We start from the raw sequence: 24,300 nt of genomic DNA, 5'->3' as shown, positions 1-24,300 counted from the left end.
ACACTCCCATTTACCATTGCAACAAAAAGAATAAAATATCTAGGAATAAACCTACCTAAGGAGACAAAAGACCGTATGCAGAAATGTATATGACACTGATGAAAGAAATTAAAAATGATATAAATAGATGGAGAGATATACCATGTTCTTGGATTAGAAGAATCAACATTGTGAAAATGACTCTACTACTCAAAGCAATCTACAGATTCAGTGCAATACCTATCAAACTACCAGTGGCATTTTTCACAGAACTAGAACAAAAAATTTCAAAATTTGTATGGAAACACAAAAGACCCCAAATAGCCAAAGCAATCTTGAGAAAGAAAAATGGAGCTGGAGGAATCAGGCTCCCAGACTTCAGACTATACTACAAATCTACAGTAATCAAGACAGTATGGTACTGGCACAGAAACAGAAATATAGATCAATGGAACAGGATAGAAAGCCCAGAGATAAACCCACGCACATATGGTCACCTTATCTTTGATAAAGGAGGCAAGAATATACAATGGAGAAAAGACAGCCTCTTCAATAAGTGGTGCTGGGAAAACTGGACAGCTACATGTAAAAGAATGAAATTAGAACACTCCCTCACTCCATACACAAAAATACACTCGAAATGGATTAAAGACCTAAATGTAAGGCCAGACACCATCAAACTCTTAGAGGAAAATATAGGCAGAACACTCTATGACATAAATCACAGCATGATCCTTTTTGACCCACCTCCTGGAGAAATGGAAATAATAACAAAAATAAACAAATGGGACCTAATGAAACTTAAAAGCTTTTGCACAGCAAAGGAAACCATAAACAAGATGAAAAGACAACCCTCAGAATGGGAGAAAATATTTGCAAATGAAGCAACTGACAAAGGATTAATCTCCAAAATTTACAAGCAGCTCATGCAGCTCAATATCAAAAAAACAAACAACCCAATCCAAAAATGGGCAGAAGACCTAAATAGACATTTCTCCAAAGAAGATATACAGATTGCCAACAAACACATGAAAGAATGCTCAACATCATTAATCATTAGAGAAATGCAAATCAAAACTACAACGAGGTATCATTTCACACCAGTCAGAATGGCCATCACCAAAAAATCTACAAACAATAAATGCTGGAGAGGCTGTGGAGAAAAGGGAACCCTCTTGCACTGTTGGTGGGAATGGAAATTGATACAGCCACTATGGAGAACAGTATGAAGGTTCCTTAAAAAACTAAAAATAGAACTACCATATGACCCAGCAATCCCACTACTGGGCATATACCGTGAGAAAACCATAATTCAAAAATAGTCATGTACCATAATGTTCATTGCAGCTCTATTTACAATAGCCAGGACAGGGAAGCAACCTAAGTGTCCATCAACAGATGAATGGATAAAGAAGATGTGGCACATATATACAATGGAATGTTACTCAGCAATAAAAAGGAATGAAACTGACTTATTTGTAGTGAGGTGGATGGACCTAGAGACTCTCATTCAGAGTGAAGTAAGTCAGAAAGAGAAAAACAAATACTGTATGCTAACACATATATGGAATCTAAAAAAAAAAAAAAGGTCATGAAGAACCTAGGGGCAAGACAGGAATAAAGACACAGACCTACTAGGGAATGGACTTGAGGCTATGGGCAGGGGGAAGGGGTGGGATAGAGAGAGTGGGAGGGAGAGTGATGCAAGTGGGAATAGATACGGGGACATATGTATAAATGATTCACTTTGTTATAAAGCAAAAACTAACACACCATTGTAAAGCAATTATACTCCAATAAAGATGTTAAAAAAAAACGATAAAAACAAATCAGAGAATATGAAAGTTAAGCTCCTCTTAGTAACTTTAACTTGTCCGATATTGATTATATATAATTCCACTATTGCTGGTTAGTGTTCTAAGTATACACTTTATTATAAGGCATAAGAAATGTAAAGAAATTAATGCTGTTATTAAAACTCTAACTTTTCACTCCCTTGAGTTATGAAGGTTGAAATCTGCAATCTTAACATTGTATTAGCATGAGATTCTGCAATTTAATGAAATAAACTGGTTGAGAAAATGAACTATGCTCACTCAATAAAAATGCTGTCTGTTTTCTTGAATGGAACACTTAGAGCACCTCATTTAATGGTAACAGATGAAAACTTTAATAATTTAGTAGTTTTTATAAACACTGATAAAGTTACCTCATAAAATGATATTATTGTATATACCTACAAAATCTGTAAAATAATGTTATATCAAGTTATCAAAATTCTTATCCATTAAATAATGGAGACAAATTCATATACAGTATAGTGTTATCTACCTGTCAAATATATAATTAATTCAATTACTGTTATTGCATTTGTAAAGGAACTAAAAAAGCACTTGATGGAAGGAATAATAAATAAGATCCCATTGTTCTTATGAAGTCTGTAATGAACTACAGACTAAGAGCAATGAAAGATAGAAAAACAAACATAAATGATAAGTGAAATTTAAATTAAAAAAATAATAAAATAAAATTAAACCCCCCAAGAGGGCCAGAGTCTTTGCAGGGTTCGTTCAGTGATACATAAAGTGTATAGAACAGTATCTGGGCTATAATAGCTGCTCAGAAACATTTGTTGAATAAATTAACTTGGATGGTATCTTCAATAATACAGAAGTTCAAAAGCTCCTCTTTATAGGTAGTGAAAGTCCTTGAGCAAGGTTTAACAGCAGGGCAAATTTGAATAACCAGCATAGCAACTATGCACTCCCCCCCCCAAAAAAAAAGACAAACAAAATCAAGTATTTCCACAATGAAAATCCATCAAAGGATATTATCTGAGACTAGTGGCTGCATTTCAGGTTATTTTACTCATAGTTACCTCATGGGGATAGACATCGAAGGTAGGTGCATTAAATTCAGAAAGACACTATTAAAATGATCACATTTCCTTGGAAAGCATCATGTGTGTGGGGTGGGGGAGTAGCTCATACATGATATGGTGATGGTGGTGTTGGTGATGATGGTGGTGATGATGATGGTCTCATATTTCTCACACCACTTGAGATGTTCATCTAATTAATCCCTGAGAAGCATCAGGAAAGCTTGGTGAGTCTTCCTTAGGTGGATGCAAAAGGACAAAATTAAATCTCTTAAGAGGATTGAGAAAGAGGTAATGGCAAGTAGTATAAGCCTCCCATAAATGGGAGACACGGTGAGATGTTAACAGAGTGGAATGATACCCATTCTAGCGTGGGTCAATTAAAATTATTCTTTGGAACCTATAGCACAAATATATATGCCAACTTGTTTATTCACACATTCAACAAATATTTATTGAGTATTTGGTATATTATTATGGGCCCTCTAGGAAGGCTACGCATGTTCAAGTCCTACTCTACTGCCAGTGATATGCCGATGAGTAAGGCATGGCATCTGCTTTCTAAGGATATTATAATAAACTACAGGAATTAAGAAGCAACAGTTACTACACATAAAGTTAGAAAGATACAATCTTATATTTCTAAAAAGTACAGATATGATTAATCCCTAAACATACCTTTAATAATGGCTAAAGCACATCTATTAAGGTGCAGCAAGATAGGAGCCTTTCACTTTGGTCTTTCATATTCTTTGTTAGAAAGAATGCTGGATCTAGGAGACTGCATTTACTCACAATGAGGTTGTGAGGTATGTTTTGATCAGGTTTTATGGAGGATAGAGCAGGCTGGCTGCTCTGATGTCTGTTTATATCAGAGGAACTATGTCTCAGCTACCTTGCATGTACAAAAATGGTTAATGCTAAACTCCTGACTCAGATAAGACCTGACCTTTATCTCGCAAGATATATATTATCTTTGTCAAGGCACACGAGCCTACTTTGTTTGGTTCTAAATTGATAGCCTTTTCAATATCATTTGAACAACAAAATAATCATTAGAGGCTTTAGTAACACAATCAGCAATGGCTTCTTAAAGTTCCATTCAGAAAGACCTCCAAGAGCTGCCAGCATCCCCAGAAGCCATGCCTCTGTTAGCCCTTTTAGGGAGGTGTCTTAGTCTGTTCAGGCTGCTATAACAAAATACCACAGACTGGGTGGCTTATTACAACAAAAATTTATTTCTCACAGTTCACTCGTTATCTGGTGAGAGCCTGCCTTCTGGTTCAGGGATGGCACCTTCTAGATGTAACCTCACGTGGTGGAAGGGGCAAACTAGTTCTTTGGGGTATCTTTTTATAAGGGCTCTGCCATCAAGACCTAATCACCTCCCAAATGCCCCACCTCCTAATACCAATCCCCTTGACAGTTAGGATTCCAACAAAGGAATTCTGGCGGGGGGGGGGGGCGGACACAAACGTTCAGTCCATAACAGGAGGAAAACTGTGGCCAGACTCATCTGTAACAATCACTTCATTCTGCAGAATGGTGGTTTGTAGGACACCTAAGAGAAATCTTCACCATATTTGAAATCAAAGAGGCAGCATTATAGTGTTCAATAATTTCCTATTTATCTTCATCTAGAAAATGTACTTTTTAGTGTCAAACATGAGCGCTTCCTTCTTGAGCTTACTCAGCTCCTTAATGCAGTTGCTGCTGAGTTTGCAAATCCACATAACTGAAGGGCCCAGATGCAGAAGTTAAAAAGCTGGGTAAGGGGCTTCCCTGGTGGCGCAGTGGTTGAGAGTCTGCCTTCCGATGCAGGGGACACGGGTTCATGCCCCGGTCTGGGAAGATCCCCCATGCCGCGGAGCGGCTAGGCCCGTGAGCCATGGCCGCTGAGCCTGCATGTCCGGAGCCTGTGCTCCACAACAGGAGAGGCCACAACAGTGAGAGGCCTGCGTACCGCAAAAAAAAAAAAAAAAAAAAAAAAAAATGCTGGGTAAGAATGAGGGCTCTTTGTTTTCATAACTGTATATACACAGCCCCAAACCTGTTAGGACTACTTGAGTATTTTAAGGGCTGGAAGACCCTGATAATGAGTTTAAGAACTATTTACTGAAGACCAAAAAAAGGCTTGGAAAATCTTCAAAGCAACAGATCATATAGATGCTAGTTAACATTTTTGAGTTTAAACCCTCTTAGAAACAACTTATTCAAAACAGTGTAAAGATCTGGACTTAACTACTTGGGTAAATGTCGCTCATACTATAGTTTCAATGAAAAATAGTTATGGGACACCGAAGGCCACAAACATATTTCATCCAGTTTTATTGCCTCACGTTTCCCCATTGAACTATGTATTTGAGGGAAAGAACTATGTGGGAAATAACCTCTCATATCCTCCTCTTTTCCAGAGCAGAGCAAAAATAGCACTTAGCATGTACAACAGAAATGACAGCTCTTATTAATAATGCTCATATCAGTCAGTGAAATATCTAAAAGAAGTTTCTCTCACATTTTCATCAAGACAGTGTGCTAGATTACATAATAGAGAGATCAAGGCACCAGCCAGGCAGGAGCAGTATAAAGAAATTTAGAGAGAGAAAGACAGAAACAGAGAAGAAGAGAGATTGAGAAAGAGAGATGAGAAGAAGAGAAATAAAGGCAGAAAATTCTGAAGAAACTACTTACTTTCATAATAATTATACATTTTTCTCATATTTGGAAAAGTTAAAATTTTACAGTTGAAATTGTCTTTTCATTTTTATTAAATATGGCATGAGGCAACATAATCTGTTCTGGGTTTATGGACTTGAAAGCCATAATCTCAGCCTTGTCAAGATAAGCATTAACAACTAATATTTTAAAATAGAATTAATTAGTAACTCACACTCTCATTTTCCTTCCAGGACAAAGACTCTTCTTCCCTATTCCATTAACATCTCAACTACTGGATTTCCTCTGATGTTTTTCAAAAAACATTTTGAGTGACACAGTCAACAGAGTGAAAAGGCAACCTAAAGAATGGTGGGAAATATTTGCAAATCATATATCTAAAAGCTGTTAATATTTAGAATATATAGAGAACTAAAACCAACAACAACAAAAACCCCAAATAACTCAATTAAAAAATGGGCAAAGAACTTGAATAGACATTTTTTTCACAGAAGATTATAAATATGAAAACATAGAGCATATGAAAACATGCTCAACATCACTAATTGTTGGAAAAATGCAAATCAAAACCACAATGAGATACCACTTATACCCGTCAGTATGGCTACGACCAGAAAAACATAAAATAATCAATGTTAGGGAGGATGTGGAGAAATTGGAACTCTTCTGCACTGCTAGTGGAAATGTAAAATGGTGCAGCCACTATGGAAAACAGTATAGTGATTCTTCAAAAAATTAAAAATAGAATTACCATATATTCAGCAATTCCACTTCTGGGTATATATCCAAATGAACTGAAAGTAGGGTCTCTAAGAGATATCTGTACACGTATCTTCATAGCAGCAATATTCATAACAGTTAAAAGGTAGAAATGTCCATGGATGTATGAATGGTTAAATAAAATGTGGTATATACATACAATAGAATATCATTCAGCCTTTAAAGGAAGGAGATTCTGACCACATGGCTGAACTTTGTGGACATTATGCTAAGAGAAATAAGCCAATTAAAAAATATTGTATGATTCCACTTACACAAGAGACCTAGAGTAGTCAAATTCATAGAAAGTAGAATGGTGGTTGCTAGGGAACGGAGGAGAGGAAAAGTGGGAGTTGTTGTTGTTTAAATTTTTTTAATTTATTTTTTTATACAGCACGTTCTTATTAGTTATCTGTTTTATACATATTAGTGTATATACATCAATCCCAATCTCCTAATTCATCCCATCACCACCACCCCCCTGCCACTTTCCCTCATTGGTGTCCATAAGTTTGTTCTCTACATGTGTCTCTATTTCTGCCCTGCAAACTGGTTCATCTGTACAATTTTTCTAGATTCCACATATACGTGTTAATATATGATATTTGTTTTTCTCTTTCTGACTTACTTCAATCTGTATGACAGTCTCTAGATCCATCCACGTCCCTACAAATGACCCAATTTCATTCCTTTTTATGGCTGAGTAATATTCCATTGTATATATGTACCACATCTTCTTTACCCATTCGTCTGTCGATGGGCATTTAGGGGGAGTTGTTTAATGGATATAGAGTTTGTTTTGCAAGATGAAAAGGTTCTGGAGATTGGTTGCACAATAATTTAAATATATTTAACAATACTGAATTACACACTTAAAAATGGTTACGATGATAAATTTAATGTAATATGTATTCTACCACAATTAAAAATAATCCAGACTTTAGTAAAAAAAAATTTGAAATGTCTCAATCTTACAACTTATGTGGCAGAAAAACATACTGCCAGGTGAAAAATATATGACCAATTATGTTCAAATAGGGTCGAAGGGATCAATCAAATGATCATTCCTCAAATTTTAGTACTTTTTATCCAGCCAGTTCTCCTAAGTTTTAAGCGTCTGAACTATACCTTTTGGTTCACCAAAGATTCTCTCAGAAATATCTGCATAAAATTATGCATTTTTTAAGATAAGAGAAAGTTCTGCTCATTTCTCTTTTAATCTTTGATCTATTCATACTATAAGAGCAATTCAACATTTCTTACCCTGTGGGGGGTCTTCTCTCTATGACTGTGCTGAACACCCTTTCCTGTGGGCTACCATTATGGCTTACAGGTAACTCATTTATTGAGTTTACTGCCCAATTACCTTTTTCCTAAGGTGTGAGCTCCTTAAGGGTAAGCATGCTTCTTCTTCATCTATGTGTCCCAAGAACTCAGCAGAGAGCCAGGCAAGACATAAAAGTTTAGTATTTATTTATGGGATAATGGTGAAGCTAACTCTTGTAAAACCATCTTAAATAATTGAGAAGTTAGTTCCTCTTAGAGATCAGAACTATGGGGGGATAAAAGCCCACTTGCCCCTTCATCTTACTAAATATTATTTTACCAAAAAATAAAATATAATTTTTTCTTTTTTGATTTGAATGTCAAGAAACTAAATGCCAAAAGTTTGTCCTAAATAAAAGTTTACCCCTAGCACTAGTAACCTAGTATGAGTAATCTGGTATTATTACACCAATACCCCATCCTGTCTTATCCTTGCATCCATGCTACTGTAACATTATCTTGTTATAAACTATCTCAAGTCTATTTCAGAAGGAAGTGAGATATGATTAAAATATGTAAAATATGCAATATAAGGCTAAATATGAAGGAGCTGCTTTAAAGTTGTCTTTAGTTTCTTTTCTTTGTTCCATGAATAATGTCTCCCACATTTCCGTAGAATCCTAAACAGCTGTGCTCTCATTACTGCAATATCTGTTCTTATATGCTTTATCTTGTCTGGTTCAGTTCTGAGTAGGCGGTATAGTCTGTTCTCCATAATTTGTTTTCTAATGTATATCCACTTGTGTGTCATATTAGTTATTCTATTTTTCCTTAAACTGCAGCTAAATTAAGCTATTTTTCAAAGTAATAGGACAACCTAATGAAGACCCTTTCTATGTAAGATATGCACAGTTTAGTTGGTATAATTAGGACAACAGAAAATATGATTTCCTTCATAACAATCTTAAACTGCAGAATTTAGGAGATCTATATCTAGATTTAGATTTAGGATAAACTGTGATGCTTTAGAAAAGTCTTTTGACTCCTTAGGACTAGATTACCTCAAAAGTTCTTTCCAAGTCTAAAATTATGGATCTATCAGTAATGTCTAGAATGATAGTTGAGGTGCTAAGCCCTTGCCTGGAAATAAGTATAAGTACTCATCAGTTTATACAATGCTTTCTATAAAAAGAAGCTACCCTGAATATCATGTTAAAATAGTTCTTTATTCAGATTAACATAAAATAAAAAATTCAAACTGTAGAATGCCAGATTATGCTTGCATTTGCTATGAACTTCTTAATTAAGTATACTGTCAACATTATACTACTTTCAATACAATGTAGTTGCAAATATAGCTTCTCAATAATCACACAATTTCTCATCTTGGTATCCAGTACAGACATTAGTCTGGTCCAACTTACGACACTTTGTGTTTAAAGTACTTTAGTTCTCTACTCTAAATATCAATCAAAATATCCAATCAATATATGAGGATTTCTTATGCCTTAGTAATTAAAGCCAATTTCCCCCTCAGACTAATTTCATCGCTGAAATATACTGCAAGTTTATTCCTACTCTCACTGTTATTTGCTCCTTGAAAAACATATCAGACCCTTTCCTGACAAACCAAATACCCTGAGTTTTGCAAGGCTGACCTGGATCGTTCACATCTTCTGTGAAGCATTATCGGGCTATCTAGTACTCAGGCGGCTTAAAATGACCTATCCATTTTCTACATTTTTGTAGTACCACAGACTTCATACCTAACTTCTAATTTAACACCTAGTAATATATCAACTCCATAGTTCATCTATAAGCCCGTATCCTCCTTCTTGCCACACGTTAAGACTTCATTGCCCAAGCTCTTTGCATCTGGGTGAACCTTATGACTAGTTCTGGCCAATGCCATGTGGGCAAATACGATGTTCAACTACTCTGATGCCTGGCCTATGACACTTTTAAAATCTTTCATGCACTTTCCTCCTCTGTACTTTTCTTCTGGCTGTACACAGAGGATTCAATAAGGACTATAAGCTTCTAGGTGATCACAAAGGTCCTAAGTACCTCCATGAATGAAGGGATGGAATGAAGCTCCTCCCTCTGCCCCAATATACAACTTTATATGGTATCCTTGTTTTTCTTGGGTCGTTTTTTACTCCCCTCATTGACCACAAATGACTGAGGATATACCTCAATGCTTTTTGAAATTCTGTATATAAGCAAATACAATTATTTAATAACATTCATTCAACATGAGCATATTTTAATAGAAAATACATATTGTCTTTAGATTTATACTCTCATCGTTCAATAATATGCATTCCATATTCATAAAATATTCTAAATATTTAGTTATTTTTAAAAATTGCATACTATTCAATGATCATGCTAATCATATATCTGTATAATTTTTAAAAGTAAAACAAAAAATTAACGCTTTAGTATTCACTATGAAAGAGAATAATGGCCAGATTTTCTTCTGATTGTTGTTCTCTATAGGTACTATAATAAGTAATATAAAGCTAGAAATTGAAAAAAGAAAATCTGTAAGAGTCCATGAACACATTCTCAAGTCACTGAAATAACACACAGTTGGTGTATGAATGAGTTCATGAATCATTTATCAGCGGTGACAGAAATAGAAATTATTTCCCTCAGAAGTCTATCTTTGTTACAGTACCCTGTAAATATGTTCAATATTTGAATCTTTACTTTTAGGGAGGGAACTAACATTAATTGAAGGCTTATTCTGTGCCAGGTGCTTTACATAAATCATTGTACTTACCCCTCACAACAACTCCTTGAGATAGTTATTTTTATACCCATTGCAGAGATGAAATACCTTAATGAAGAAAGAACGCAGCTCACAAATGGCAGAGCCCTGACTGGAACCCACATCTGCCTTATTCTTTCATACTTTTTCTCTCTAACACAGAATTCTCTCCAGCATCTCTCATCTATGTACTTTTTCACGACACTTTGTGTTTAAAGTACTTTACTTCTCTATTCTAAGTATCAACATAAAAGTTCAACCAGTTATAATTATTTAGTGAGTTTCAACACTATGCTAGACAGAATAAAGTTTTAAAATTCATGCAAAAGTTTGCCTTTTATGAAAGGTCACATTGAAAGATGTCCACCTCCATTATAGATGATCCTTTCTATACTATTTTTCTCCTCTCCTCCTTGTAAATCTTGGCTTTTAATCTCCTGTCACCAGATTATTTTGCTCATTTTCTTCATTGTTGAAGTCACTTAATGACCTTGCAATTAACTCCTCCAAGTTTCCCAACTATTTTAGCTCTGGCCTAATGGTCACTCTTTCCAACATGACTCTTTTTTTTTTTTTTTTTTTCTTTAGGCAAGTCAGCTGACAGCTTTATTGCATTGGGGAAGTGGATAGATCGCTCAGGAGTTCTTGATGGGGCGAGTCCGCTTTCTCTTCGCCATCACAGGCTTCTGGCTGCGCAGGCCTGCTGGATGGCGACCACGTGCAAACCTGGGCAGTACTTGTTCTTTCGGATCACGTGCCGGATGCTGCTGAGGGTGGCCCGGGCGTTCTTGTTGATGGTGGTCCACATGTAGGAAGTGGCTGCCTTTCGCTGGCTGGATCTCCGCTTCATGACCACCACGACCCCTTTGCCATCTGCCGCCGGCTCCACGCCCACAGTCTGGGGATGAATGAACCTGTTGTACCGGAAGGCGCTGCGGGCCTTCAGGTTATTGGGCTCGGTGCTATACGTCTGCTTGTTCCTCTTGATCAAGAAGCTGGTGCGGTTCAGCATGATCATCCATTGCAGATGCGCTGACGTGGCGGCAGCTCCTCTCGTGGCAGCGGCCGGATATGCTCCAACATGCCTCTTGATTTAATTGACAACTTCAATATATACATATATGATCCTTCCTGACATATGGCCTCTTGATTGCTTAATCTTCTTCCCTCTAAATATCTTGTCTTCCCTATTATCTCAGCCAATTAACTGCCTGGCCATTTCTAGACCTATTCATTGTTAGTAATGCCCATACTTTTACAATTCTGTTTCATGCAGTCTCAGTTCTCCGACCATCATCTCTCTTTCCAGCTCATTTGCTGCAGTATCTCAATCTTAACAGTCATATGCCCACTGGGACCTTCAATCTATTGAAGGACACACATCTCAGTCCGTCAACTCCCTTCACTAGGCAAAATTACAATTCTGCTTGGATTTAAATCTCTTCAACACCTACACTTGTACAGCTAAATATGCATGTAGAAACACACAGCAACTCTGAATGATCTCACTTCAAAAATTCAATTTTAAAAAGTGTTGGAGGACTCTGAAGGCTGCCCACAATCATACTATATTTCACTAGTACATGTACTTTTCACTCTCCTTGAGGACGATTTCATACATCCTCCTTTCTTCTTAAATTTCTAACACCTCCATTCTAATACCCGCAGTTGATGGCTTTGCTTTGTCTCCACTGAGAAAACTGAAGCAACTAGAAGGAATCTCCAGAAACTCTCACAGCAACATGTATTCACCCACAATTGAACCCGTACACTTTGCTTTCTCTCAAGTTTCTGGATAATGATTATTTACTCCTCTCTAAAACCTTCCCTTGTGCACTAAATACAATTTCCATCACTTATCCAAGAACTGCACAATGGAATTGATTCCCTTTTCTCTGCATTATTAATTTTTTATTATGTAGTAGAGAAAATCACCACCAGCAAAAATGTTATTTTTCTCCCATTTTAAAAGAATCATCTTTTAAACCCCGTTTCACCTACCAGCTATAACTGATTATCTTCTCCCTTTTGCAGCAAAATATCTTCAGATATTTGACTATACCCAGTAATATCAATTCCATTTCTCCTAATGCTCCTTAATCCTCTCCAGTCAGATTTGCCCCCTGATCATTACACCAAAACTATTCATGTCAAGATCACCAATTACCTCCAAATTGCTAAATCCAATGGTCACTTTTCAGTTCTTATCATACTTATCAACATCAAGTATATTGTCCTTGACATATTTTCTTCACTTTGCTTCCATGATACCACACTCTTGATTCTCTTCTAACAATATTATTTTTACATCTCAACCTTCTTTGTTGGTTTCTCCTCCTCTTCCACACCTCTTAACGTTGGAGTTCCCTAGATCTCAGTCCTTTATTCTCTCCCTCTCCTCTGTCTGCATCCACTACACCGTGGCCTCAATCAGCATATACATTTTAATAACAGCAACCATGTCACCCAAATTTAAACTTCTTGCCCAGACATGTTTTCTGAACTTCAAACTCCTATACACAACTGCCTACCTGCCAGATGCATTGAGTTGCCAAATAGATACCTCCCACTGACTTGCCCAAAACTGAACTTCTCATTCCCTTCCTCCTGCACACCTATTCCACTCAGTCTGTTTTGTTTTTTCATTTAAATGGATGACCCATCCTTTCAGTTGCTTTCAGACAAAAATCTCGGCTTCATTCCAGATATTTCCCTTCTCACATCCATATCCAATTCTGGGGAAATCCTGTTGTAATATCTTAAAATATATCCAGAACCTAATCATTTCTCACAATTCTCATTGCTACCACCTTGATACCAAGCCATGATTATTATTATTCCAGTGATTACTGAAATCATCTCTTAACTGGTTTTCCTGCTTCCATCTATGTGCAAATGATCTCAACACAACAGCCAGTGATCCTTGTCAAATCTAAATCATATCAAATCTCTCCTCTGCTACAAACCCTCTACCAGTCCTCTTCTTAGAGTGAAACTCAAGTCATTACAAGCACCAACAAGGCACTATAGTAACTGCAAGATCAGGCTCCACTTCCTTTCTGATCTAATTGTTCCCTCACTCATTCACCTCCAGCCACCTGAACCCCTTACTGAACACACCAGACATACTTATGCTCTAAAGGCTTTCACTAGCGTAACTCTTTCTTGGGATGTTGTCCTCCAGATATGTGCTTGCCTATGGCCCTGAACTACATCAAGTCTTTGCTCAGATAACATCTTCTCAATTACATCAATTTTCACCATTTAAGTGAAAAATGTAACCTGACCCCCTCTCCTTAGCTTTGCTTTGTTTTCTATAGCATTTATTACTTTCTCTTACCTAAATATTTTGTGTGTGTCTGTGTGTCTGTGTGTTCCCCTAATGTAACCCTAGTGCCTAGAATAGTAGACACATGGTATGTGCTCAATTAATATATAAAATAATAAATGGATCAAATAATGAAGTATAAGCTTATCAAACCTACACACACACACACACACACACACAGGGCTCTAAAGAGAATTGGAAATTTATCCTTTATAATTGAAATACGATGATAATATACATCTAAATGATAATTAATAATTCTATGTACAGAATAATAGAGTCTCAAAATTGTGAAGAACCTTAAAGCTCATATAATCCAGTCACGTATGAGATATTTATGTTTCTTCTACATGTTTTCCCATAATAATTTTCTAGTCTATTACTGAATACTGCAGTAATGGAGGACCTTTTGCATAGTTTGCAATGAGACAACTGAAATTCAAGGTTAGTTAATGTTGCCTGATATTTTACAGCAATTAAAGACAGTAGGAATGATAGAATCTGAAACCAGGTCTCTTGCCTCCTAGTGCCCTTCATTACACTCAACTCTGTATAGAACACCTTTAGTGCATTTAAATATATGTTTACTGAATAAACCAAATGACTTCTTTTAAACTGGCAGTTACAAAATTTTTATATAATTGCAGTCAATTTAAAAACATTATCAAGTGTCTAGGTATGTAGATAACCCTCAAAATAAAACTTGAAAAACACTCACTCATTTTAAAATTGAAATTATTTTGTAAGTTTTCTCATTATCAGGCAATGAGGCTGATAAAATAGTAGCATCAAGTGATACTAAGCCTAGGGAAAGAGAATTCACAAAATATCTGAGGGAGAGAATTCCACTGGTAACTTCAAAACGCCACTATACTACGCTCTAAGAAATCTGCCTTCATGTTAGAAAGAGGAAGACAAAAATGAAAGCAAGAACAGAAATAATGTAGATAAAACAAAGCCCTTTAAAGTTTCCCTCCCAAAATAACTCAAGCAAAGATTGACTCTATCACTTAGAAAAGTCACTGTACGTTCTACTACTAGGTGAATAGAAAGAGGTACTAAAAAGAAACAAAACCCACAGAGTATGTCTGAATTGTGAGTTTTTCATATTTTAATTATGTTTTGGAACTCTGCTCACCATAGCACGCTGTGATACAAAGGAATAAAAAACTAATAAATTATAAGAGTCAATGAAATGGTCATCATTAGGATGTCTAAAGACAACACAGCCATCACGAATAACAAAGTGCTCAGTGGTGTCATTAAACTGTTTAAATTTCTAAAGATCTTCCTGTCAGAGTTCTTCTGTAAAGATGTTATATTTAATGGATAAAAGGACAATTTTTATTACTGTGAGACTCTGAAATGTAAAACAGCTTGACATTTTTGATGCACCATGTCACAGCATATCATGTTCAAATAGACTTTATTCTGTGCAGCTCAATTATATATATTACCAAATGTAAAATAGATAGGTAGTGGGAAGCAGCCGCATAGCACAGGGAGATCAGCTCAGTGCTTTGTGACCACCTAGAGGGGTGGGATAGGGATGGTGGGCGGGAGACGCAAGAGGGAGGAGATATGGGAATATATGTATATGTATAGCTGATTCACTTTGTTATACAGCAGAAACTAACACACCATTGTGAGGCAATTATACTCCAATAAAGATGTTAAAAAAAAAACTTTTAAAACTTCAAAAGAACAGTGTCTTAGAATCATTTCTCAGAAGGAGCAAATTCTTGTTATCATGTTAGAAAACAGAAAAACTTTGTTTTTAAAACAAAAACCACACCACATTAAAATATTTGTAAACTGATTCTCTTGAGTATTTTTCCTCCAAAGACTCTCTATATCTACTTGTGCTCTTGTTTTGTCATTACATACATATTATATACATATATAATATATATATGCATTTGCTTATATATACATTATACAAATGTATATATTAGTTTCTTAGGTCTAGAAAGTTAAAGTTATGGGAATAGGACTTTAGAATTCTAAGGAAATTTACTGGGGATCTACTCCAACCTCTTGATTTTACCAACAGAGGAACAGAAGTGAACAAAATTTAAAAACAAACACATCAACAGAATCCAGGTTAAATAGAATCTCTGATGGACCCTTATGTTTTATGTCATATACATATTAGGTTTGAAGATCTTTGCTTGAATAGAATAAAAAAATGACTTCAACTGCAAAGATTACTACCTGCGTGGAAATTCATTCACAATATCCTTCATGTTTTAAATTACTTACCTGCAAAGGTTAAATAAATGTAAGAACCACAGTTGATTTGCCAGGTAAAGAGAAATAATATTATATGCTTGCTCTTATTTCAAAGCTAAAAAAGATACTATTTTAAAGATATGGGTCACACCCTGCAGTATGGTAAGTATGTACATTCGTGAAGATATCTATTATTTTTCTTTCTTTTCCTTGTTATATAAGTTCTACAAAGAAAACAAAAACTACAACAAAAAAGCAGACCAAACCAGTGCTAACAAAATTACTTGCGGTGCATAGTCAGTTGTGACTGTTCATGTGGGAACAGAGTTTGGGATTGTAAACAAATCCTTGCTGGTGAGAAGATAATTTCTTAGACCAGTGTTTGTTTTGCTTTTCCTATTTTAGTGTTTATGAGAATTGCCTAGTAATCCTTTTCAAAATACAGATCTAGGCTCTCCTGTCAATCCAACCCCAACCTCTACCTACTTGGAGATTTTAATAAGCATCCTACCTGATACTAAGGCACTGGGTGTATCTGTAAGGTTAAGGGAAACATTTTTTCTCATCCTGTCTGCCCTCGACCTTTAGTATACAGATTGTTTCACAAAAGTACTTAATTCGAGAACTGGAATAACTCTAACTGCCTTGACATACAGAGAATTATTTTGGCTTGAGCACAACTCAGAATCTGAAAGATTTGTGTAATTATTTATCCATTTTTAAGAGGAATATTATTGCCACTAAGTATATCCTTATGCTACTAAACTGCAGGAAATAGATATAAACATTTTTACCATTCATGGAACCTGATTTCAAAGGTCTTCCTAGGGAAGAAGTTACATAGGCAAGCACATGACAGAATGTGTCAAGGGATCTGGAAATAACTCAAGCTAACATATTAACCACAAAAAAAAAAGTAGGTGGAACTTTCATCTTGGATGACAATATGGCCAATTTAGGGGCAGTTTCAAGGTTAGGAGACTGAAGTGAAAAAGCAGGGTGACTATTAACAGAATCAAAGACTATCAGATTTAGAGATAGCTGAAGATATTATCCAATATAGTTACCCACCCTGTCCTAATTATATAATATTCTTGACAAGGCCTTGATAGTTTCTGATTAAATACTTCCTGTGACAAAGGAATGAGACAGGAAATTTTTTTAAAATGTAACTATGTTTATCCCATTTTAAACAATAGGGTTAGCAAAAAATAATTAGAATATATGGCTTCGAGTTTTTACACTAGGATAAGTTTTTACTTCTTAGCAATATTGGTTGTGATATTGCTTCTTTGTGCTTCCCTAAGTTTGATTAAGTATTTGAGCCACATAGGAAAAACCCATGATTAAAATGAATGTAGCAATTAAATTGTGCTTCTAATGCAGTAACTTTAGGGAAGTTTTACTATAAATGGCAATCCCCATACTATTGCTGCCAGGCAAGGCAAGGAAGAAGTAAATTAAAGAAAAATAAAAGACATGGACACACCTTGACTTGCTAGCAGGGTCATTTATATGTCTCCTATCTGTACTACTTCTTGAAACCCAATCCTACTCTCCCCACCCTCACCTCATCAGTGGGAGGAGGGGTGTGACTTGATGGGGACTTAGCACAGTCAGGCTGTAGTCTTCAAGGAGTCATCTCCAGAGGACTTGTCACATCCACCTTGGACAATAGGTTCTTAAACTGTGACAGTATCTTACTGTGCAGAAAAGAATTGGGGGGAAAAAAGGAAAAGCTAGTTTTTCTTTATTTACTTCATCACAGATTAAAATCTTATGCCTAAAAAACTTACATACTAGGAAGACTCATGATATTTTAGCATGGTGGGTCCTGGGAGTGACACAAATAAACAGTTTCTACTGCTGACCCCAGGGCCTGTTAGAATTTAAAGATGAAGTGACACGCATATTCCCTTCTCCAAGTTTTCGAAGTGGAACCTCTGCATACCTTTTACCCATGAGCCAAGTTGCCTAGACTCTTAGGACAAACACTAAAATATGGAAAGTAAGGTTTTGCTGAATGTCATTGACTGGTTTGTTTGTAGGCTCTCAGACGGTTAACTTTTACTCCAGACCTGGATTGAAATGTATGTTCTTCAAGTCAGAAACAATTATCATCTCTCTAGTAAGGACACATAAGTTACTGTAGAAACATAGTGAACCTAGCCCAAACAAATGAGAATGATCAGAAGAAGAAAGCAACTAATTCTATAGGTATGTGATTAAAATGATTAGAAAATCGAACATTTTTCCAAAGAGACAAGATGAAATGAGTGACCCTGGAATCACCACTGACGGCCATTAGTTCTAGCCTTTGTAAACAGGTAGAATACCTATCATCAGTCTTCAGAATGTCATCCATTCAACTATTTTGAAATTTCTATTTTGTTGCTTAAATATTCTATTCTGTAGGCTAATCTGCCATGGCTATTTTACCAATTTTGATGCTCCCGTGACAGGGATTTAAGACTTTTCTTCTTCTAAACCTAGAGTTTCCTCTGCTCCTCTTAAAGAACTGTCCACTGCAACAGAAAACCAAGATAAAAGTAGCTTAAAATGTCAAACAGATATATTATCTCAAGAACCTAGTATCTCTCCACCCTTACACTGACAAAATTCTGATTATGATTAATTTATATGAAATAAAAATTACATTTACATGACATTTAAAAATAAAAAATTTTAAACTTACTAACAAGTTGTAAAGATCTAAGGCACTGAGAGATGTTTTGAAAAGTGTTTTGGAAGATGGTCCCCAAAGACTGTCTACAAATACATGAAATGGAGTAGAATTTTGGCAACAATAATTTATTTTTATTAATGCTAATAGCTATTCTACTGAATCCAGTATCAAAGTGTTATTATGGATGGAACTGGCTAGTTAAAATATCTATATTGATCAAAATGAAAGAATAATTATAATATAATCAGTTAAATTTCAGAGAGTCAAAAGTAATGCAACAAGTGGATTGCATTCTAGAAAAAATATATATTTAAATTCTTTGCACAACTTTCAAATTTTATTTTTCTTACCCTACCAACTGTGCCATTGTGGCAAAGGTCCTGAAGTGCTTCATTAGAAACTGAGTTTGCTCGTTTGAGAACAGTTTAGGTTACTTTTCAACAAATGAGGTTGAATTGCTAAGAATCTGTCCATCTTTTATCATCTTTTTCTTCTGGTGATTGACAGCAACCATTTGCAGGGTGGCTGATCTGAGTGGAAAATGAAACTCAGCCTTCGTAAAACCCAGCCAACTAGTAAAAATACATTGGAACATAATTACATCAACTAATTTGTAGTTATAATAATCTCTGATTACTATAAGCTCTTTATAATTTGAAAACAAACAATATTTCCATTAATTCTTGCAATAAACCTATGAAGAATTCAAGAAATGAATTATTAACCCTCTTTTACAGATAATCTTGCTGAACCTCAATTTTCTTAACACATCAGAATAACAAGATAAGTAAGTGACTGAAACAGAATCAGACTCAGGTATTTGTTCCCCAGCCCCATGCTCTTCCAATTATCAGACAATACTGTAAGGAATACCTGTTATGAAGATAAAGTCTAGAAGATATCCAAAACACCAAAGACTGTCCACAGCAAATCTGGATGCATTTATTGATTTACATAATTTATAATAGCATGTGAAGTGAAATGATTTTGAATCTGCTAAATAAGTTGTCTTTATTGTGTTGGCCAAATTTCTGATTGCTTAATTTCAAAAGACTTGTCTAGTTCTCTTTTCACTTATTATAAAATGATTTTATGTGAACCTTTATATAAAATTGTCAAATTTAGGCTCCATAAGCTAAAGTAGATCAGTGATTAATATCAATATTTTTTGTAAAATGAAAGAGGGAGAAAGAGGGAAGAGGAAAGACACATTTTAAGCAACCAAGTAACACTGAGCTTTTATAATTTGTTGCTGTTTTGTAAAACTCTCCATGTGGTCATCTAGAGCAGGTTTCCGTCCCAAGTTTTCTGAAAGACTACTTTAAAAGAAGCTTCAAACTGGGATGCCAGGGTATTAAAATTTCAGTGAAGCATTTAAGAAAAAGTATGGGATATAAAGGCATCAATAGCCATTCATTTGTACTGGAAACACTACTTGATTAAATGAAAATCTAACTGTATTGGGTTTCTTACATTTAATAAAGAACCTTCCAAAAACTGTCACCCACATCTACCTACTTTTCCTTACTCGACATAATTACTCCCCTCAAACTTGTTTCATAAATGTATCACTAATTTTTAAGCATGAATAAAATGTATGTGGAGCCCCATCCACCAGAGGGAAGACAGCAGAAGCAAGAAGAACTACAATGCTGCAGCCTGTGGAATGAAAACCACATTCACAGAAAGACAGACAAAATGAAAAGGCAGAGGACTATGTACCAGATGAAGGAACAAGATAAAACCCCAGAAAAAAAGCTAAATGAAGTGGAGATAGGCAACCTTCCAGAAAAAGAATTCAGAATAATGATAGTGAAGATGATCATGGATCTCAGAAAAAAAATGGAGGCAAAGGTAGAAAAGATGCAAGAAATGTTTAACAAAGACCTAGAAGAATTAAAGAACAAACACCTAGAAGAATTAAAGAACAAACAAATAGAGGTGAACAATACAATAACTGAAATGAAAAATACACTAGAAGGAATCAATAGCAGAATAACTGAGGCAGAAGAACGGATAAGTGACCCAGAAAACAGAAAGGTGGAATTCACTGCTGCAGAACAGAATAAGGAAAAAGAATGAGAAGAAATGAAGACAGCCTAGGGACCTCTGGGACAACATTAAATGCACCAACATTCGCATTATAGGGGTCCCAGATGAAGAAGAGAGAGAGAAAGGACCCAAGAAAATCCTTGAAGAGATTACAGTCGAAAATTTCCCTAACATGGGAAAAGAAATAGCTACCCAAGTTCAGGAAGTGCAGAGAGTCCCAGACAGGATAAACCCAAGGAAAAACATGCCAAGACCCACAGTAATCAAATTGACAAAAATTAAAGACAAAGAAAAATTATTAAAAGCAACAAGGGAAAAACAACAAATAACCTACAAGAGAACTCCGATAAGATTAACAGCTGATTTCTCAGCAGAAACTCTACAAGCCAGAAGGAAGTGGCACAATATATTTAAAGTGATGAAAACAAAGAACCTAAAACCAAGATTACTCTACCCAGCAAGGATCTCATTCAGATTTGATGGAGAAATCAAAAGCTTTACAGACAAGCTAAAGCTAAGAGAATTCAGCACCACCAAACCAGCTCTAAAACAAATGCTGAAGGAAGTTCTCTAAGTGGGAAACACAAGAGAAAAAAAGGACCTACAGAAACAAACCCAAAACAATTAGAAAGTGGTCATAGGAACATATATATTGATAGTTACCTTAAATGTGAACAGATCAAATGCTCCAACCAAAAGACACAAGCTCACTGAATGGATACAAAAACAAGACCCATATATATGCTGTCTACAAGACACCCACTTCAGACCTAGGGACACATACAGACTGAAAGTGAGGGGAAGGAAAAAGACATTCCATGCAAATGGAAATCAAAAGAAAGCTGGAGTAGCAATACTCATATCAGATAAAATAGACTTTAAAATAAAGAATACTGCAAGAGACAAGGAAGGACACTACATAATGATCAAGGGATCAATCCAAGAAGAAAATATAACAATTATAAATGTATATGCACCCAACTTAGGAGCACCTCAATACATGAGGCAAATGTTAACACCTATAAAAGAGAAAATCGACAGTAATACAATAATAGTGGGGGACTTTAACACCGCACTTACACCTATGGACAGATCATCCAGACAGAAAATGAATAAGGAAATACAAGCTTTAAATGACATAATAGACCAGATAGATTTAATTGATATTTATAGGACATTCCATCCAAAAACAGCACACTACACTTTCTTCTCAAGTGCACACAGAGCATTCTCCAGGATAGATCACATCCTGGATCATAAATCAAGCCTTGGTAAATTTAAGAAAATTAAAATCATACCAAGCATCTTTTCTGACCACAACACTATGAGGTTAGAAATCAATTACAGGTAAGAAAAATGTAAAAAACACAAACACACGGAGGCTAAACAATACGCTACTAAATAACCAAGAGCTCACTGAAGAAATCAAAGAGGAAGGCAAAGAATACCTAGAGAAAAATGACAATGGAAACATGATGATCCAAAACCTATGGAATGCAGCAAAAGCATTTCTAACAGGGAAGTTTATAGCAATACAATGGCTACCTCAAGAAACATGAAACATCTCAAATAAACAATCTAACCTTACACCTAAAGGAACTAGAGAAAGAAGAACAAATAGTAAAAGGAAAGAAACCATAAACATCAGAGAAGAAATAAATGAAATAGAAACCAAGAAAACAGTAGCAAAGATCAATTAAACTAAAAGCGGGTTCTTTGAGAAGATAAACAAAATTGATAAAGCTTTAGCCAGACTCATCAAGAAAAAGAGGGAGAGGGCTCAAATCAATAAAATTAGAAATGAAAAAGGAGAAGTTACAATGGACACTGAAGAAATACAAAGCATCATAAGAGACTACTAAAAACAACTCTATGCCAATAAAATGGACAACCGGAAAGAAATGGACACATTCTTAGAAAGGTATAACCTTCCAAGACTGAACCAGGAAGAAACAGAAAATATGAACAGACGAATCACAAGTAATGAAATTGAAACTGTGATTAAAAATCTTCCAACAAACAAAAGTGCAAGACCAGATGGCTTCACAGGTGAATTCTATCAAACATTTAGCAAAGAGCTAACACCCATTCTTCTCAAACTCTTCCAAGAAACAAAAGACCCCAAATAGCCAAAGCAATCTTGAGGGAAGAAAACGGAGCTGGAGAAATCAGACTCCCTGACTTCAGACTATACTACAAAGCTACAATAATCAAGACAATCAATATGGTACTGGCACAAAAACAGAAATATAGATCAATGGAACAGGACAGAAAGCCCAGAGATAAACCCATGCACTTATGGTCAACTAATCTATGACAAAGGAGGCAAGGATATAAAATGAAGAAAAGGTATTCTCTTCAATAAGTGGTGCTGGGAAAACTGGACAGCTACATGTAAAAATGAAATTAGAACACTCCCTAACACCATACACAAAAATAAACTCAAAATGGATTAAAGACAAAGTGTAAGACCAGACACTATAAAACTCTTAGAGGAAAACATAGAAAGAACACTCTTTGATATAAATCACAGCAAGCTCTTTTTTGACCCACCTCATAGAGTAATGGAAATAAAAAGAAAAATAAACAAATGGGACATAATGAGACTTAAAGGCTTTTGCACAGCAAAAGAAACTATAAACAAGACCAAAAGAGAACCCTCAGAATGGGAGAAAATATTTGCAATCGAATCAACGGATAAAGGATTAATCTCCAAAATATATAAACAGCACATGCAGCTTAATATTGAAAAAACAAACAACTCAATCCAAAAATGGGCAGAAGATCTAAATAGACATTGCTCCAAAGAAGACATACAGATGGCCAAGAGGCACATGAAAAGCTGCTCAACTTCACTAATTATTAGAGAAATGCAAATCAAAACTACAATGGAGTATCACCTTGCACCAGTTAGAATGGGCATTGTCAGAAAATCTGCAAACAACAAATGTTGGAGAGGGTGTGGAGAAAAGGGAACCCTCTTGCAGCATTGGTGGGAATGTAAATTGATACAGTCACTATGGAGAACAGTATGGAGGTTCCTTAAAAAATGAAAAACAGAATTACCATATGACCCAGCAATCCCACTCCTGGGCATATACCCAGAGAAAACCATAATTCAAAAAGACACATGCACCCCAATGTTCACAGCAGCACTATTTACAATAGTCAGGTCATGGAAGCAACCTAAATGCCCACTGACAGATGACTGGATAAATAAGATGTGGTACATATATACAATGGAATATTACTCAGCCATAAAAAGGAACAAAATTGGGTCATTTGTAGAGACACGGATGGACCTAGAGACTGTCATACAGATTGAAGTAAGTCAGAAAGAGAAAAACAAATATCACATACTAACACATATATGTGGAATCTAGTAAAGTGGTACAGATGAACCCGTTTGCAAGGCAGAAATACAGACATAGACGTCGAGAACAAACATATGGAAACCAAGGTGGGAAAGCGGGGCGGGGGGGGGATGAATTGGGAGATTGGGATTGACATGTATACATTAATATGTATAAAATAGATAACTAATAACCTGCTGTATAAAAAAAATAAAATAAAATTCAAAAAAATGTATATGTGGCAAATTGCCTTATGTCTCACGTTAGGCAGTGCTGAAAAGTCAGTTTCGATATGCTGCAATAGGATTGATAATT

General features: G+C 35.7%; 2 protein-coding genes across 2 annotated transcripts in view; both read right to left on the bottom strand.

Annotated features, from left to right (window-relative positions):
• Positions 1-24,300, bottom strand: part of KCND2 (potassium voltage-gated channel subfamily D member 2) — a 476,861-nt gene that overhangs the window by 395,860 nt on the left and 56,701 nt on the right. The window lies entirely within an intron of this gene.
• LOC132496425 (large ribosomal subunit protein eL28-like) lies at positions 11,011-13,061 on the bottom strand. The gene is made up of 2 exons (XM_060108806.1): positions 13,056-13,061; positions 11,011-11,421 (listed from the first exon to the last, which is right to left on the bottom strand). The coding sequence occupies exons 1-2, from the start codon at positions 13,059-13,061 to the stop codon at positions 11,011-11,013; spliced, it is 417 nt and encodes a 138-aa protein (XP_059964789.1).

Source organism: Mesoplodon densirostris, chromosome 9 (assembly GCF_025265405.1).
Source record: "Mesoplodon densirostris isolate mMesDen1 chromosome 9, mMesDen1 primary haplotype, whole genome shotgun sequence".
Taxonomy (NCBI): Eukaryota; Metazoa; Chordata; class Mammalia; order Artiodactyla; family Ziphiidae; genus Mesoplodon; species Mesoplodon densirostris.
Note: the sequence above shows the minus strand (reverse complement) of the source record. Positions and strands in the feature narration are given on the sequence as shown.